Raw genomic sequence first — 15,925 nt, forward strand, 5'->3', positions numbered from 1 at the left:
ACATCCCAGGGTGTGTGGACACATTCAACTATGATAGAAAACTCAAGAGTACTCATACATGGTTGATATCTTTGCATCTCAATGTATATTGTTAATTTTGTTTAGTAGATAACTTCTATAATGGTAATGGTCATATATATAGCAAGCACCAGAATGCTACTATAACAATAGGAAAATAGAATTATGTTACATTGTGGAAGTGATGTTAGATTTCAGGAAGTACCTTCTGTTGAAATCAACAGCCATGATTAGTGTTGTTACTGTCTTGGCTCTCTGTCATGGAAAGTTTCTGTACTTAAGCCTTACATCCCTAATTATAATATTCAGCCTTTGGACTTTGCTTATAATATTCATAGGAATGGTATGTTTGTGTAGTCAGAATAGTCACCATTGTGAAATTTTGTTGTATTTCTTAAACACTGCTCATTATAAGTATAAATGTGTGTTTTTCAAGTAGCATCACATCTTCCCCCTTCGGATAGATTCGCATCTGTTTTTCTCTTAAATTTTCCTTTTTTAAAGTGAAAAAATGAGGTGAGGTATTTAATGTTACTTTAAAATATTTGTTCAAATGATCTCTATGGAAGTGGTGGTAAATGAAGTACTTTGCAAGCAGGAGTACCCTTTGTACTCTGTGGAGCGATCCACAGAGCTCAAAGAACTTGTTTCCTAAAAACTGTTGTAAAAAATTTTTTACCAATCAAGCTTATAAAGTCAGCATCTGAAAGAATTGCTTTCTCCCCTACCCCTGAATACCATTCACCAGTCAGAGTTCCCAAGATCTCAGTCTGCTTTTCTTGTGATGCATTTATTCACAACAGTTGCTACTATTGGCAGAAGCAGAGAACTTACTCTTCATCCATTTGGCTCTAGTCCCATTGTCAAAACTTTAAGTGGTTTCTGATTAATGCACCAAGGTAACCTGTAATCCTTTAGTGGAATCTGAAACCAAGAATTGTATGGAGCTTACATTCAGGCTATGGGAGACAGTTAATATCACAACAAAGCTTTTTGTGTCAAAATAAATGTATTTAATGGACTGGAAATGGCTTTCTGCAATTAGCACACTTAGAGAAAATACACTCGTAGAATTGAGTTACATGCCACATAAATTTTTGGTGTATGTCTAGCCAGGTTTGTTGAAAGTTTTCAGATAAACTTTAGTCCTGTGTCAAAGGGAAATCAAATTTCTAAATTCTAACCTTTCTTTATACCTGTTTCTTTCATGCCTCTGAGAATGGAGGTCCCTTAACTGTAAAGGTGATATAACTGGCTGGTATGGTTTATACATTATTCTAGACATCAATTGAAAGATGTGTGTCTAATGACATTTGGCTCCTTTTAGACGAGTGGCTTTCACAGGGTGCATAGGCATCTAGAGGCCCAAAGAGGTATCTTTAAAAGGCTGCTTTGTGGAGGAATAGGAGGAACAGATGGTCAAAAGTGAGCAGAACCCTAGGGAGCCTCCTTGCACACTTAACACACCACACCAGTTCATAATCAGATCCAAAAGCTTAAAACGATTGTACTAATAAACTCAGGGGTGTTTCCTTCTTGACCATATTTTTCTCAGCTGTAGCTACGCCACTAGCTGTATAAACAGTTTCTTCAGCACAAGGCAAGATACTTTTTCTTTTATTTGTCAAGATTTTGCTATGCTGCTTCAGTCAAGTCTTTTTATAGTTGTCTCATTATATTGGGCTTTATAAATTTATTTATTTTTAATATTAAATATTTATTGAAGTAAGTGACCCAGAAACCAGGACATGAAGATTTTTCTCTTTGCCCAATTTGGGCTGTGATGACGTATTTATGTAAAATAGCATTTCTAGGAACTAGAACCTATTACTGTAAGCAGTCATAAAACGTATCTAAATTCAGAGTTCTAAAAGACCAGAGGTAAAAGAGGCCAGTATATTAGCTTAACTACAGTACTGAGTTTTGCTCCAGTGTTTATTTGCTATAGATTCACAATCGTCAGTTTTCTATATCCTTTATGTCAAGGTTATTACTTTTTTTTTTTTTTTTTTGAGACGGAGTCTTGCTCTGTCACCCAGGCTGGAATGCAGTGGTGCAACCTCAGCTCTCTGTCAAGGTTATTACTCTTAATCAAATGACCTGACATGGGAAACATTTAAAAAGCACTATAATTTAAAAAGGCATTTTGAGGCCTTTCTTATTTTATTGCCTAGATGCAATTTGGTATTCCTGTGTGTATATATATTCAGTATGTGTAAATTTATGTGGCTAATACGTGGTAGATACATAGTAAATATCAGATAAGTAAATGAAAGAATGACACATATTACACTGGTTCTTTCTATTGCAAAGTAATGCGAAAACCCGAATTAGGATGTGCTTTCATAATTTACCCTACTTCTTTTATGGAGAATCAGTGTATCATTTATATGATAATTCTCCAATTACTTAAGACATTTTCAGAAACTGGAATCTCTTCAAAATATATCTGAATTTAAAGCAAATGCCACAAAACCACCTATTTGGTGCATGGTTTTTTTAGTTAATGAAGATTACATGTGCATCTCCATAGTAAGGATTTGATTGAATAGAGTAACTTACCTCGTGGATCATCTGAGGCCTTCTGTGTTGCCTATTTCTCTGCAAGTGGCTCACTAACGCTAGTAACAATAGCTGGTATTTATTGAGTGCTTAATATGTGCCAGGCACTTTTCTAAGAACTAGACAAATATAATCTTCACAACTATCCTTTGAGGTAGAATTAATCTCACTTTATAGATGAGAAAACTAAAGGCAATGAATGGAGTAATTTGTCCAGGGCAAACAGTTTGTAAGTGGTCAGGCAGCCTGACTCTAGAGCTTGCGGTTTTTGGGAATTTTGTTGTTTTTTGAGGTAGGCAAAGCAAGTTTTATTGTGCTCTTGACTCTGCCTTTTTACTTTGGGGATAAAATATGTAACATCAAATTTACCATTTTAGTCAGTTTTAAGTGAACAAATTTGTAGCACTAAATACATTTACACTGTTATGCAACCATCACCACTATCTGTCTTCAGAACTTTTTCCTGTCCCCAATGAAACTCTGTACACATTCCCCTCCTTCTAGCTCCAGGTAACCACCATTTTACTTTCTGTCTCTATGGAATCTAAGAATCTCTATAAATGGAATCATATACAATATTTCTCCTTTTGTTACTGGCTAGTGTCACTTAGAATAATGTCTTTAGGATTTGTTCATGTTGTGGCACATGTCAGTTTCAGCTGAATAATATTCCATGTGTGTATATACATTATATATATACACCTTTTGGTTGTTGTGAATAATGCTGGTGAATATGTGTCTACCGATATCTGTCAAGTCCCTGCTTTCCGCTCTCTTGTGCATCTACCCAGAAGTGTTGTATCACATGGTAGGTAGTTCTTGTGTTTAATTTTGTTGCCAGCCTGCCATATTTTACATAGCAGCTGCACCATTTTATATTCCCACCAGCAGTGTACAAGGGTTCCCTTTTCTCCACATCCTCACAACACTTATTATTATTTTCTGGGGTTGTTTGTCTTTGGGATTTTTAGTAATAGCCATCCTAATGGGTGTGAAGTCAGAGCTTATTTTAACTTCTACTATATTCTGATTCAAAGCCAATCAAAGAGAGAAATGAGTTTGCCCTTCAGATAGCTTCCCTGTTCTCAGAGCATCTATTATTTTTCTTTGATATAACCAAAACAGAAAACAAAAGAAAGAAAATGTTTCTGTGTATACCCTGATATTCCTGAAAACACAAAAATCCATTTGATTCATTCTAAATTGGTAAATATTCACATACATCTGTCAGGTAGTTCTGGTCCTATCTTCATAATACATTCTGAATCTAATTACCCTTTTTATTTGTCATCGCTGCTACCACTCTGGTCCAAGCTAAAATCTCTCTCTCCAGGATCATTCTCATAGCCTTCTCACTGGCCTTGTTGCTTCTACCTTTGTTCCTCTTCATTTCGTTCTCAAAACAGCTGTCAGTGGGATCCTTATGATATGTAAATCAGACTAGTCAACTGTTCAAAAGTCCTCGCAGTGGTATACTTGCACCCTTTCTTGTTGTACTATTGCCACACTGACCTCTTTACTGTGTGTCAGGCACTGCAGACACACTCCTGCCTGAGGCCTTTCTGTTGACTGCTGTTCCTTCTGCCTGGAATGCCTATGCTCCAGATAGCTGCCATATCTCTCTCATTCCCTCACCGCCTTCAAGTCTTTACTCAGGTATCACCTGTTCTGTGCCCTTGTTAACAGTTGCTGCACTCCTGCCTTTACCACTCCATATCATACTTCTTACATTGCTCTTTTTTTCTCATAGTGCTATTCACCTTCTGACATTCCATATAACTTACTTACTTATTCATTAAGTCTGTTTTCTCCTCCAAAAAGTAAGCTCCAAGAGGGAAGAGGAGTTTTTGTTTTTGTTTTGTTTTTTGGTCTGTTTTTGTTCACGTAGATGTCCCCAGAATAGTGCCCAGCACACAATAGGCAGTCAGTAAATTTTTGTTGAATGAATTTTTTGAGTCAGTCAGCCCCTCCTCAGCATTAGGATACCAAGAAAATTGAGTTCCCTTTCCTCGTCAAGCTCTACATCTAGTTGAGGAATGGGAGCCAGGAGATAGAATTCAAGAAAATTCAGATATGGTAAATTTCCATTTTGTTCTTTATATTGTTGTTTGGGGGAGCAGTGTATTCTGGGTTTTTCCCCCTGGAAAGTTGTTTTAGTTTCATTCACATATAACATCTCCTTTCCCACCCGCCTGTCCCCTTCTTTCCTGGTCTTGGCTTACAAAATGCCCTTTCCTAAAAACCCTGATCCCTTTCGTAGAGGTTGCAAATTGTCTGGATTTAGCCCACAAGTATGTTTTGTTTGGTTTGCCCCGTGTCCTATTGGTTATTTGGTTTGTGAGTTTTTTTTTCTGTTGTTTAACACAGTGCTTCTTAAAATAATTTAATTACTTAGCAACATTTGGAATTCAGATATTTTAGATGAAAATCTTGATTTCTAACTTATTTTGAAAAAATGGAAGTTCTGGTAACATATCCCGTAGATATTTAGATGAAAATATTGATTTCTAACTTCTTTTGAAAAACTGGAAGTTCTGGTAACATAGGGCCTGCATTCTACATGACAACCAATTGATGGAATTGAGTAGCTGTGGTTTCCTTCCTACGAAGTATAATCTCCTTTGGTTTGACAGCTTATCCTATTCACTTATCTTACCTGTCCAACTCCTGTAGGTTGACTTTAGAGTTCCTTTTTTAACCAGAATGCTTTGAATAAATTTAAGCCACACATTGTGGAGATCGAAGTTAATTTTCATATAGCTGAATTAAGTTTTAATGGATCTTTTTTGTTAAATGACCTAATGCTGTTGATGTTAGCCAAAGGTAGCAAAAATTTGAAGAAAGAGCAAAAGACTTGAAATACAGTTCAGGTTTTATACCTGTGTTCATTTGTCCATACCTTGTTAGTGTGTGTTAATCCCTTTGTCTCCAGGCCCATAGCTGTTGTCAGTTCATATAATAGTCTTATACAAAATTTATGATGAAATACCACAGATAAGAATTTAGACACTTCTTGCCACCTAATTGGAAGTCATAAATAGTAGGATTGGAGTGCTACAAAATGGGACAGGGGAGCAGAGACAAGGTGGAGGAGATCATGATAAATATAATTACCCAATAAAATGTCCACCACAATTAGTGTTCTTAAAGCATCTTAAGACTCCAAGTTTTGGAATGAAATAAAAGTAACTCCAGAATTTCATAGCGTTAAGATTGAAACCTGGACTGTGGCGTCTCAGACTGTACTATTTGAGGTTGAAAGGTGTCAGGTATTTGTTCCACCAAAAGTAATCTGTTTTATGAAATCTCACACCTTTGTTGTCACGGTGGCTATTATTTGTTTTCTCTTCCTTTCTGGGTAGGGAAACTACATGAGACTCTAGTTTGAAGTGGGGAGCGGTAGAAGAGACAGTGTTCATCTGCCTTCTGCCACAGCACACTGGCATTTTTCCCATAAGAGAGTGGTACACTATACTTCAGTGCCCTAACTTGTGTTTTCTATGACTTTGTTTACATTCTTCTGAATATCCAGGGGAAAAATGTCTTTTTAAAGGAAAAAATGAAACCCAAATCCCTAAAGTGACTTTGGAGGGTTGGAATGTTTTACTCTATGGCAAAAAATGAGTTCTTACTCTGTAAGAATGAATTTCTGGCTGCTGCTTTTATACTCAGATAGCAAGGAATTATGTTACTTTAGTAGCTAATTTCAGAGCAAACCATTATATCATTTTAGCAGCCAGGGGACTTGAGGTCACCTTATGGAAAACAGACTTAATTTCCACCAAGCTCTTAAGAGAACCAAGAAAACCATCAAATTGTGTCCTAATCTAGGAATTCATATAGTGACTTTGTATGCTGTGGTGCCCACAATACCACATAGCTTACCGTGTGTCCTCTTGACACATTTTTTTTTCCCTGAAGCATGTGATCATGTGTGCAAATGTCATTATATCCTAAAAGTGCCTACGGGCCGGATTTTTCAAATCATAGCTCCGTTGAATTTGAGGAGAGAAGCCATCTCTCAAGAGGCAAAGAAGCATGATCTACATATTTAATACATCTACCTTCCCTTATACTTTCTTCTAAGGCCTGATTTTCTTTGCTTGGGAAGTGGTATGTATCTATAATAAGCACCTTTATTCATTTATAAGACTAGTTGTTTTTCTAATTTAACAGGTGGCAGAAGAGAAACCAGTGAAAAGAGATGTCTTGTTATATGCCTGAGCAAATAATGGATGGGTGGTGGAATTGTATTTTCAGTGTGGCATCTGGATACGTCTCCATAGTTCTCAGAAGCCTTGTCTGGGTCTTCTTTGTCCTTGACTTTTAGGAAATACGATGACCCATTCAGCATTTTTGTTGATGGCCTCTAACTGGAGGCCTTTTTCTCTTCTTTTATGAGCACCTGAAAAAAGAGGAAATAGTAGCACACAATGAGTGTCTAAAGCAGGTACTCTAGACACACACAAACGCACACACAGATTTAGTTGGTCTAAGGTGAGCCCCAAGCTTTTTTTTTTTTTTTTTTTTGAGACAGTCTTGCTCTGTCACCCAAGCTTTTTTTAAAGTTTCTCAAGTGATTCTAATATACAGCCAAGGCTAGAAATAAATGACAAGGCTATGGGTTTTCAGGTTGCCCCAGAACCTTTGAAAGTACCTTAAAAGAAAACAAGTGGGTAGGGGACAAATAAAGGGACTCTACGCCCCCATCTACTTGGCTATTCCCATCCCCTTTTTGCCTGAGCAGTTCACTTTTGTCTATTTTATATATTGGGTTTCTAATGGGGGAAAAAAATTTTAAGCGTGACTCTAGATGTAGGTGTTATGCAAGAATGGCAAGATAGGTTTTGAATCAGGTTTTCGAGGATGGTGAGCACTGAGTCCTTCCATAAGAATTGGTATGTCATGCAGTCTCTGAGGAAGGTAGAAAAGAAAAGTAAATCTAATAGTAACAGATAACAGTACATAGTAAGCTAGCCTTTACCCCAGATGAGAAAAGCCCTGGTCAGTAAAGAAAGTAACTTGCCCAACCAAAAGTCTCAAAGAGGGGTTGCAAGCTGGCTACCAGAAGATTTAATTAATCACTGTGTCTTTGTCTTGGCTAGTGCCTTTTTTTTTTTTTTTAATATAAACTGGGCACTGTTTTCCAGTTGATCCCAATCTCCCAACACTCCACATTGTGTATATTTGACCCTCTCACTCACTTGCTTATCTTAAAGGCCTGGCTTCTGAAAGCGTTTATGTTCACAGACCCTAGAAAGCAATTTATTAGCAATTGCTATTTGCAGGGATATTTAATTTGATCATTAAAAACAAACTATCGGCTAGGCGCTATGGCTCATGGCTGTAATCCCAGCACTTCAGGAGGCTGAGGCAGGAGGAACACTTGAGCTCAGGAGTTTGAGCCCAGCTAGGCCAACATGGTGACACCCCGTCTCTACTAAAAATACAAAAATTAGCTAGGTGTGGTGACACGTGCCTGTAATCCCAGCCACCCTGGAGTTTGAGACAGGAGAATCACTTGAACCCAGGAAGCAGGGCAGTGAGCCGAGATTGTGCGACTACACTCCAACGTGGGTGACAGAGCGAGACTCCGTCAAAACAAACAAACAAACAAAAACAAAAAAACAGTATGTACTTGGCTGGTACAAGATACTGTGATCTCTTGTCCTGCTTCTCCAGAAAAATGTTTGTTGTAGATATTTAGGAGCCATTGAAAGAGTTATCTTTTATTTCCTGTCCTCAAAAAAAAAAAAAAAAGTATGGCTTTTCTTTAAGAGAATAGTTTGTTTGGTATTATAACCTCACAGAAAGTTTATGCAAAGTATTCATTTTAAGTACTGTATTAAATCTATTTCCAGAAAGCCAGGATGATATACCTGTCTCTTGGTAGGCTAGATTTCATCCCTTTTTTTATCTAGGCCAGATCAAACCTAATTAAAATTGTTCTTCTGCTTTATCTTTTATTATTTAAACACTCATTGCCCTCTGTGGTCTCACTAATGGACTAATTTCCTGAGATTATAAATTGGCATGCTTTCATTTCCAGATTGTAGCCTCTCTGTCATCATTTTTCCAATTCTTTTTTTTGATGTTTGTTTTATGCTGTATCACAAAATGGATTTCCTCATTTCTTCTTCCCTGAAATCACGTGTCCCCTTAGAATTAATGGATAAGCTGTGCATCCACGGATATTTATCCTAACGGCACTAATCAAATTTTGTATTTTTAAAAAGCAACCATGCCTTTAAAAAAAAAAAGTTGGCAAGACAGTTTTCGTTTTTTTAAAAAAAGCATAGCCCATTTCCCAAAGCAAATTAGTGGAAAAGTCCATTTTTAAAAATTCCTATATCAGTTCTATACCATAAAATTGAAATTATTGCCAATTTTTTGGCTATTATACTCTTTCTTATTATCACTTAAAAGTTGGACCAGAAAAGTATAGAAAGAGCATAATTTTAAAACATACAGCATAACTTTTTTTTCTTTTTGTAGCATTAATCTTATCACTGGTCATTTAGAGGAACCAATGCCAAACCCCATAGATGAAATGACAGAAGAACAAAAAGAATATGAAGCCATGAAACTTGTCAACATGCTTGATAAACTTTCCAGGTATTGTATTCCCATCCATTTTTTGCTTGGTTTCTAAAAATGGTCTATTTCTTTGTCTCTCTCACTGAGAGTTACCATAGAACAGCAACTCTGGAAATCCATGTTGATTGGAATAGGGTGGCCCAGGCAGCAGTAGTTCAGATAGCTCTTGGCTACCATGGTTTTTCTACATGTGCCGCTTCTGGATGTGCATTCCTAAACATTTAAACTCTCAAAGCTAAGATAGTAACTACCAGCGCACTATAATAATTAACCAACTAACCTCCCTGTCTTCAAAAAGATGCTGTGAGTTAGATTCAGTGATTTTGCTGCTGCTTTTATTTTTGTTTTAGCCTGTTTTAGTTTTTGTTTCAAATCACGATGCTTTTATTTTTTCATTTTTGATGTGTAAGTTTGCAATTACGCCTTTTTGGGTTGCTGCTGAAACCAAGAATTCTAAAATGTCATGCACCCAATAAGAAAAAGTGAAAAGAAATAGCTCACATGAAGGATTTTCTGAAAACAGGGACTTGTATTAATTAGGAGTTCTAAAAAAAAAAAAAAACAACTCCCCTTCCCCTCTTGCTTCTCACCTCCTTCCCCTTCAAAAATAACCAGTTTTGAAAATAATTAAATCAAGTATATACTAATCAGCAACTAGTCATCTTGGAGGAGTTATTAGAAAATAATTCCTTTCATACTTGGCTGAATCACTCTATTTTCTAGTCATACATTGAGTCACTATCTTCTTTAAGCCATCTTGAATGAATGCTTCTGTGTGTTGGTGGCAGCCGCCACTTAAAGATGAATTTCTTCTGGCCATCTCCTTTTTCACAGTAACTATGTAAAGGCTAGTATCCCTCAGTCAAAAGAAGGAGCCATTGGAATGGAAAAGCCAGAGAGCCAACCATGAAAGGGAAAGGTGGAACACAGAAACAAGCAGAGATTAAGGGCACAGCAGAGGCTTAGGGTAGAAATGGACAAGAACAAGAGACTGACATGGGGAGTGTGACAAGTATGGATATTTATCTATGCTGCAGAGTATGATGCTGGTAATGTGGCAGAAGTTGTTTAGGAGTAAATAGCTTAATTATCTACAAAGCTAATAAGACTAGAACTCAGTAACTTCCAGCTAGCCCTTTTAAATTTTCGTCCTTTCTCAAGAAGGTTAGAATTTACAGCTAACTGACTATACTCACAATCTTGAAAAGACATTGTTGCCTCTTTGCAAATTACATTCTCCATACCTTTGTATAGAACAGAAATGTTCCCTCCCAGAAGGGATTAATAGGCACAGAGAAGATACCGATAGGGCAAACCTATAGGAGGCAGAATAAGATCAAAATGAACATATAAAGATAAGATGGGTACTTGGCCACTTCCAGGAGGAGCTGATGTAGCTAATGAAACACAGGGGTATAAAAACAATAGGATAAGAACCAACAGAGTCAGGCCGGCCATGGTGGCTTATGCCTGTAATCCCAGCACATTGGGAGGCCGAGGCAGGCGGATCACCTGAGGTCAGGAGTTCGAGACCAGCCTGACCAACATGGAGAAACCCTGTCTCTACTAAAAATACAAATTTAGCCGGGCGTGGTGGCACATGCCTGTAATCCCAGCCACTCAGGAGGCTGAGGCAGGAGACTCGCTTGAACCCGGGAGGCAGAGGTTGCGGTGAACCAAGGTCGCACCATTGCACTCCAGCCTGGTCAAACAAGAACAAAACTCCGTCTCAAAAAAAAAAAAACCAACAGAGTCCATCTGGTAGAAACTGGAGAGGAAGGGTTAGCAAGGACCTGAGTAGAACACATTAGTGTGTTAGGACAGTAAACCAGTTGCATAAATTTCATATTCTGACCAACAACATGAGTTTTTAAAGCTTAACACAAATGCCGTTTAACTGGGCCATCTACCCTCGATGAGTAAACTCCAAGTAGGGAAATGGAAGATAGGGGAAATAACTGCCTAAGACTACACAGTATAATCCAGATACTTGGCTTACTAATAGAGGAACTACCATTTCATAAGGCATCTCTATCACAGGCACAGAAAACAAAGGTGCTAGGTCCTTCTCCTTTTAATCTCAGGGGAATCCACATATTCTAGAAGCTGCCAACAAATAAATATACAAACATCAAGTCTGAAACACCCCAGCTTCCACCTGATTTAAACTATGCCTCAAAGAAGATGCCTACTTATCCGGAAATACCCAGCAGATGCCCAACTGAAGGTGACACTGATTTTTGCATGTTTAAAGCAGAGCAAATATGTCTTATGTTGGCTTTGATGGTACCAATTTTGCCATTAAAGTTGAAGCAAAAGGCAACCTTGAGAATAGTTCAAATCATACAGAATTTTTGCATGATGTGTGTTGGGCGTTTTACATTGTCTGCCTTTGTGTGCTTTCTAACATTTGCTCTCACTAAATACAATCAATGACAAAACTGTATAAAGATCAGCAGTGGGCATTCCAAAGCAGTAATGCAAAGAATGAAGTCATTCTTTATGCGTCTTACATGTCTTTTGTGCTGTGTTCCTCATTAGTCTTAAGTTTCTTCTCTCTTTCCACTTTTTTTTGAGGTAAAAAAAGATGCCATAAAGCCAAAATAGACTAAACTCAGTACAATTCAGGGAACATTTACTAAGCAGCTACTCTGTGCAAGGCATCGTGCTAGGAACCTGAGGAAGATTCAGAGGAGAATGTGATAGTCTCTGCCTTTGGAAAACTCACATTCTAGTGGAAGAAATGACTGTAGTCTAGTCTAGAATACAAGGTGGAAGGAAATAACGACAAAATGAGTTCTATGTTGAAATGTAAGCATGCAGGAAAAGGAGTAGCTCATTCTGTTTGGATGATTCAGGGACTGTTTCACAGGAAAGCTAGCATTTGTGCTGATCCTAGAATTTTGATGTATTTAATAGAAAAATGGAAAAATGACCATTCATTCCGGGTGGAAAGAAATTTAATCTTGTTAATAAGTCTTGGATAGTCACATACTACTTATTTCTTCTAAAGAGCTCAGGTTGTTTTATCATTATTCGATTAATATGTTACCAGATTTATCACTGGGGGAAGCAAGTACCAAAGAATTGCCCAAAGCATTTCCAAGGTAATGACTGATGATAATTCATTTGCTTTTAACAGTTTATAAAACACTTTCACATACATTCTCTTTCTAGTTTCATTTTAAAAAGTGAGACTAGACCTTCATTTTCTAGAACTCAGGACGTTTGCTCTGTCCACTGTGCTACTGTGTCTGTCTGTTACAGTAAGTGTTTGCCAGGACACTTCCTCATCACCTGTCAGCATTGTACTATTGGTTAGTTCCCTCCCTTTCACTCTAGGATGCTCTGCATTCAACCAAGTCGTTATTGTGCTAAGAGTGTACCATAGCTTTGTCTGATTAACTTTCCTTCTCAAAAATGAAATGGTTTTCTCCTGCACCTGAATTGAAAGGCATGTGAGTAAAGGATAGGGTTGGAGGTGATGTGGCCAATGAATGGACACTAGACACTTCCTTTTTTCCATCCATAGGAGAGCAGATGTGAAGGACCTGCACCAGGATGGTGGTTAGCAACAGTGGCCCGTGCCAAAGCACTTACCAAAGTGATGATGACTAAGGTTGGTCATGCCAAGTACTGTTACTGAGCCTGGTGTAGGGTATAGATGTTACTCACTACCAAAATTGTAAAACCACCAATGTAAACGTTAAAATTACATTTCTGTTTTGCCTCCATGCTGGACGTAGCCGCTGCCTCAAGGAGCTCACCACCTTAGCAGCTTTCTCTCAGCTAGATTTCCAAAGATATTGGAGAGATTCGTGCTCAGATATTTTCTTCCCATTGAATACCAGCTGACTTAAGAGTATTCCAAGTGATTTTTTTTTTTTTTAGTATAAGTATTATATTTGTGATAGATGTAGATAAGGGGATTGGCAGTACACCTGGAGGTCTAAAGAGTTGGAAAAGAATCTATAAATCCCTATAAATCCCATCATGTCTAGCTAGTACAGTGCCTTGTACCCTGTAGTTTCCACTGTATGTGATGATAAAATAATGAAAATAGCTGGTCCCCAAATTTGAAGGGCAGTTTTTTGCTTTAAAATACCTACCTGGTTTAAGACTTTAAAGTATACTTTGTCAGTTCCATTTTTTGGCCAGATGTCATAAAATTCAGGGCCAGAAAGGAATTCCATAAAGTACTTTGAGCCATGACTGGCTTATTTAAATATTGGGGTCCATAATTCCTTTAATATAGAATGGTAACTGTAATATTTATCAAATATAAACATTTAAGGCCTGAGGCATGAAATTATAGAAAGCCTCATTTGACATTTTTAATGTGAGGGCAGAGATGGAAAAGCGGTTGAAATTTGCCTGCCTCTTCACCTCCTCTTTCCTTCCCTGACTTCGGAAAAAATAAGCCCCTGCAACTCAAGCAGGAGATCTGAATGGGAATTGTGTAGTTAAAGCAAGCCCACTGTGCCTAATACAATTTCATTTGCCTTAGCTATTGCACATAACTTGTATATAATAGTGGTGCCTCCTCTAGAAAAGGGGAGAGAGCATTGACTGGCTTAAGCTTAAACTAACCAAGGGAAATAATATTTCAAGTTACAGTTTTGTTTTGGCTTCTCTAATCCCCTTTAGTTTCTAAATTGGAACCAGAGCTAATTAATCCTCTACTCACCCTTACCCCATCACTGTCTAACAAGATACATTGCCTTTTTGCTTATATATTCTGCCATCAAAATCTATGTTTTAAAATTTATATTTATATAAATTAAAAATAATTGTTCTACCATTTCTTCCTTTTCTTACTCCTTAGCCAATAAGTGTTTCGTTTTCTTTTTTTTGTTGTTGCTAGTCATTGTGTACTATTTGGAACGTGACTTTTATAATAAATGCAGGCACCAGATATAGGATTAGTTCCCTTTAATCAAAAGATTAATTTTAAACTGACTAAGGCTGAGATAGGTAGTTTATAACTGAAAAATAACAAGTACATAATTTTTTCTTATAAATAAGTTATTTTACTCTCCTTACAAAAATATCAACGACTGTGATTACACTTACCTTTGTGATAAGTTAGTTAAGGAAATGCTTTTCAGGTACATTTCATAAACATGATCTAATTTTTAGAGCATTGTAAGATCTATTATAGATATGAAAATATAAAGATCTTGTTTTCGTCAGAAAATTATTTAACTACCCTGTCCAGTATGGTAACCACAGCTATATATGACTGTTGAGCACTTGAAATGTGGTTAGTCCAAATTGGGATGTCCTATCAGTGTAAAATACTCACTAGATTTCAGAGACTTAGCACAAAAAAAGTAAAATACCTCATTATTTGTTTAATATAGATTTACATATGGAAATGATAATTTTGATACATTGGGTTAAAATATTAAAATTAATTTTACCTATTCTTTTTCAATGAGGCTACTAGAACATTTAAGAGTACATACATTTGGCTTACATTGTGGCTTACATTATATTTTTATTAGACAGTGCTGTTCTACCTCATTAAAATATACTGTAAGATTGCTTGGAAATTGAATTAAGAGGACTTGGATCCAGCTAAATTAAACACCTTAAGGTGTCAGGGGAGGATTAATTTGAGAAGCTTGATATTATCTATCCTTAGGTTATATAGGACCTTTCCAGTAGCTAGACACCTCTAAGTAGGATGTCATGCTACCTTTGTATTGCCTATCTGTAGTCATTGTTCTTTAGATCTGTAGTGGGAATAACTACTTTGAGCTCTTGGTTAAAGTACTCTCTGAAATGGTTTTTGACTAGTAGAGGAACATCAAATAAGAATCATCTCCACTGGCTGTTTGCTCTCTTAATTCTCCTCATTCTTTAACTTTTAAGTCTGCCTTATTGGGAAGAGCATTAAGAACTTCTGTTTCTACTACTTTATTCAACAGTGTCAGTTGGCATGCTGACCTCTTATTAATATTTATTTTGTTAACTTGGACAACAGATTAGAAAAATTCTGTAAATAAATTACCAAGAAATAATTTTTTAAACCACTTAAAGATAAAACTGAACTTTATTCTTCTAGTACTATACCTGATCTCTTTTTCTCTATATTTTCTTAACCATGCTGTTTACTGTGGGTAAATTAGGTGGGTATCAGATTTTTAGAAGCTTTGCATGTGATCTAACAGAAATGTGAACAGTGATAAAAAAAAAAACTAATATGTATATAGTGCTTTAAGGTTTACAAAATGCTTCCATATACGTTATCTCCATTGATTATTAAAACAGCCCTGTAAATTAAATAGCGTCAGGTATTTTTTTAAAGATTAAATGCACCAAAGATTAAGTAACTAACCCAAGTCCAGTTTTCAGTCTTGAGACTCCAGATTGTGTGCTATTGTGAGAAATTACCAACAGCTCTCAAAAGTTGTCTGATTATTTTTAAATAAGACATTCTAAATTTTAAATAAATGAAAAGCATGAAAGACAGATAATAAGCATATTTACTTTAGAAGAGAACTAAGATTTAGAGGACATGCATTACTGCTTTTTCATTCCATAGTTGAGCTCTTCGTAGGTATCAGGTCAAATGCTAAATAAATAGCTTATATTTTAAAACACAAAACAAAGCAAAGCTTTATGAAGGGAACAAGTAAAATTTCTATGATTCTATGTTAATACAAGGTTTTAAAATTGTTTTAAAAAGAGAATGATTATGGCTCTTCTGACAAATTTTCATACATGTGATCACATTAATAAA

General features: G+C 36.6%; 1 protein-coding gene across 7 annotated transcripts in view; it reads left to right on the forward strand.

The window, feature by feature from the left end:
- RIC8B (RIC8 guanine nucleotide exchange factor B) overlaps positions 1-15,925 on the forward strand; it is a 115,623-nt gene that overhangs the window by 88,112 nt on the left and 11,586 nt on the right. For 4 of the 7 annotated variants that reach the window (XR_004032051.1, XR_004032052.1, XM_004089429.3 and 1 more), the window contains one exon: positions 9,076-9,195. The exons of 1 other annotated variant lie outside the window; for it this stretch is intronic. Coding sequence is in view for 4 of the 6 variants with exons in the window: in XM_004089429.3 (XP_004089477.1) it covers positions 9,076-9,195 (120 nt within the window). In the remaining 2 variants the exon portion in view is untranslated. Of the gene's footprint in view, positions 1-9,075; positions 9,196-11,261; positions 11,871-12,709; positions 13,972-15,925 lie in introns of those variants that run through there. 2 more of the 7 variants (XM_012510059.2, XM_030821305.1) reach the window with 2 other exon arrangements.

This window comes from Nomascus leucogenys, chromosome 10 (genome assembly GCF_006542625.1).
Source record: "Nomascus leucogenys isolate Asia chromosome 10, Asia_NLE_v1, whole genome shotgun sequence".
Classification (NCBI taxonomy): Eukaryota; Metazoa; Chordata; class Mammalia; order Primates; family Hylobatidae; genus Nomascus; species Nomascus leucogenys.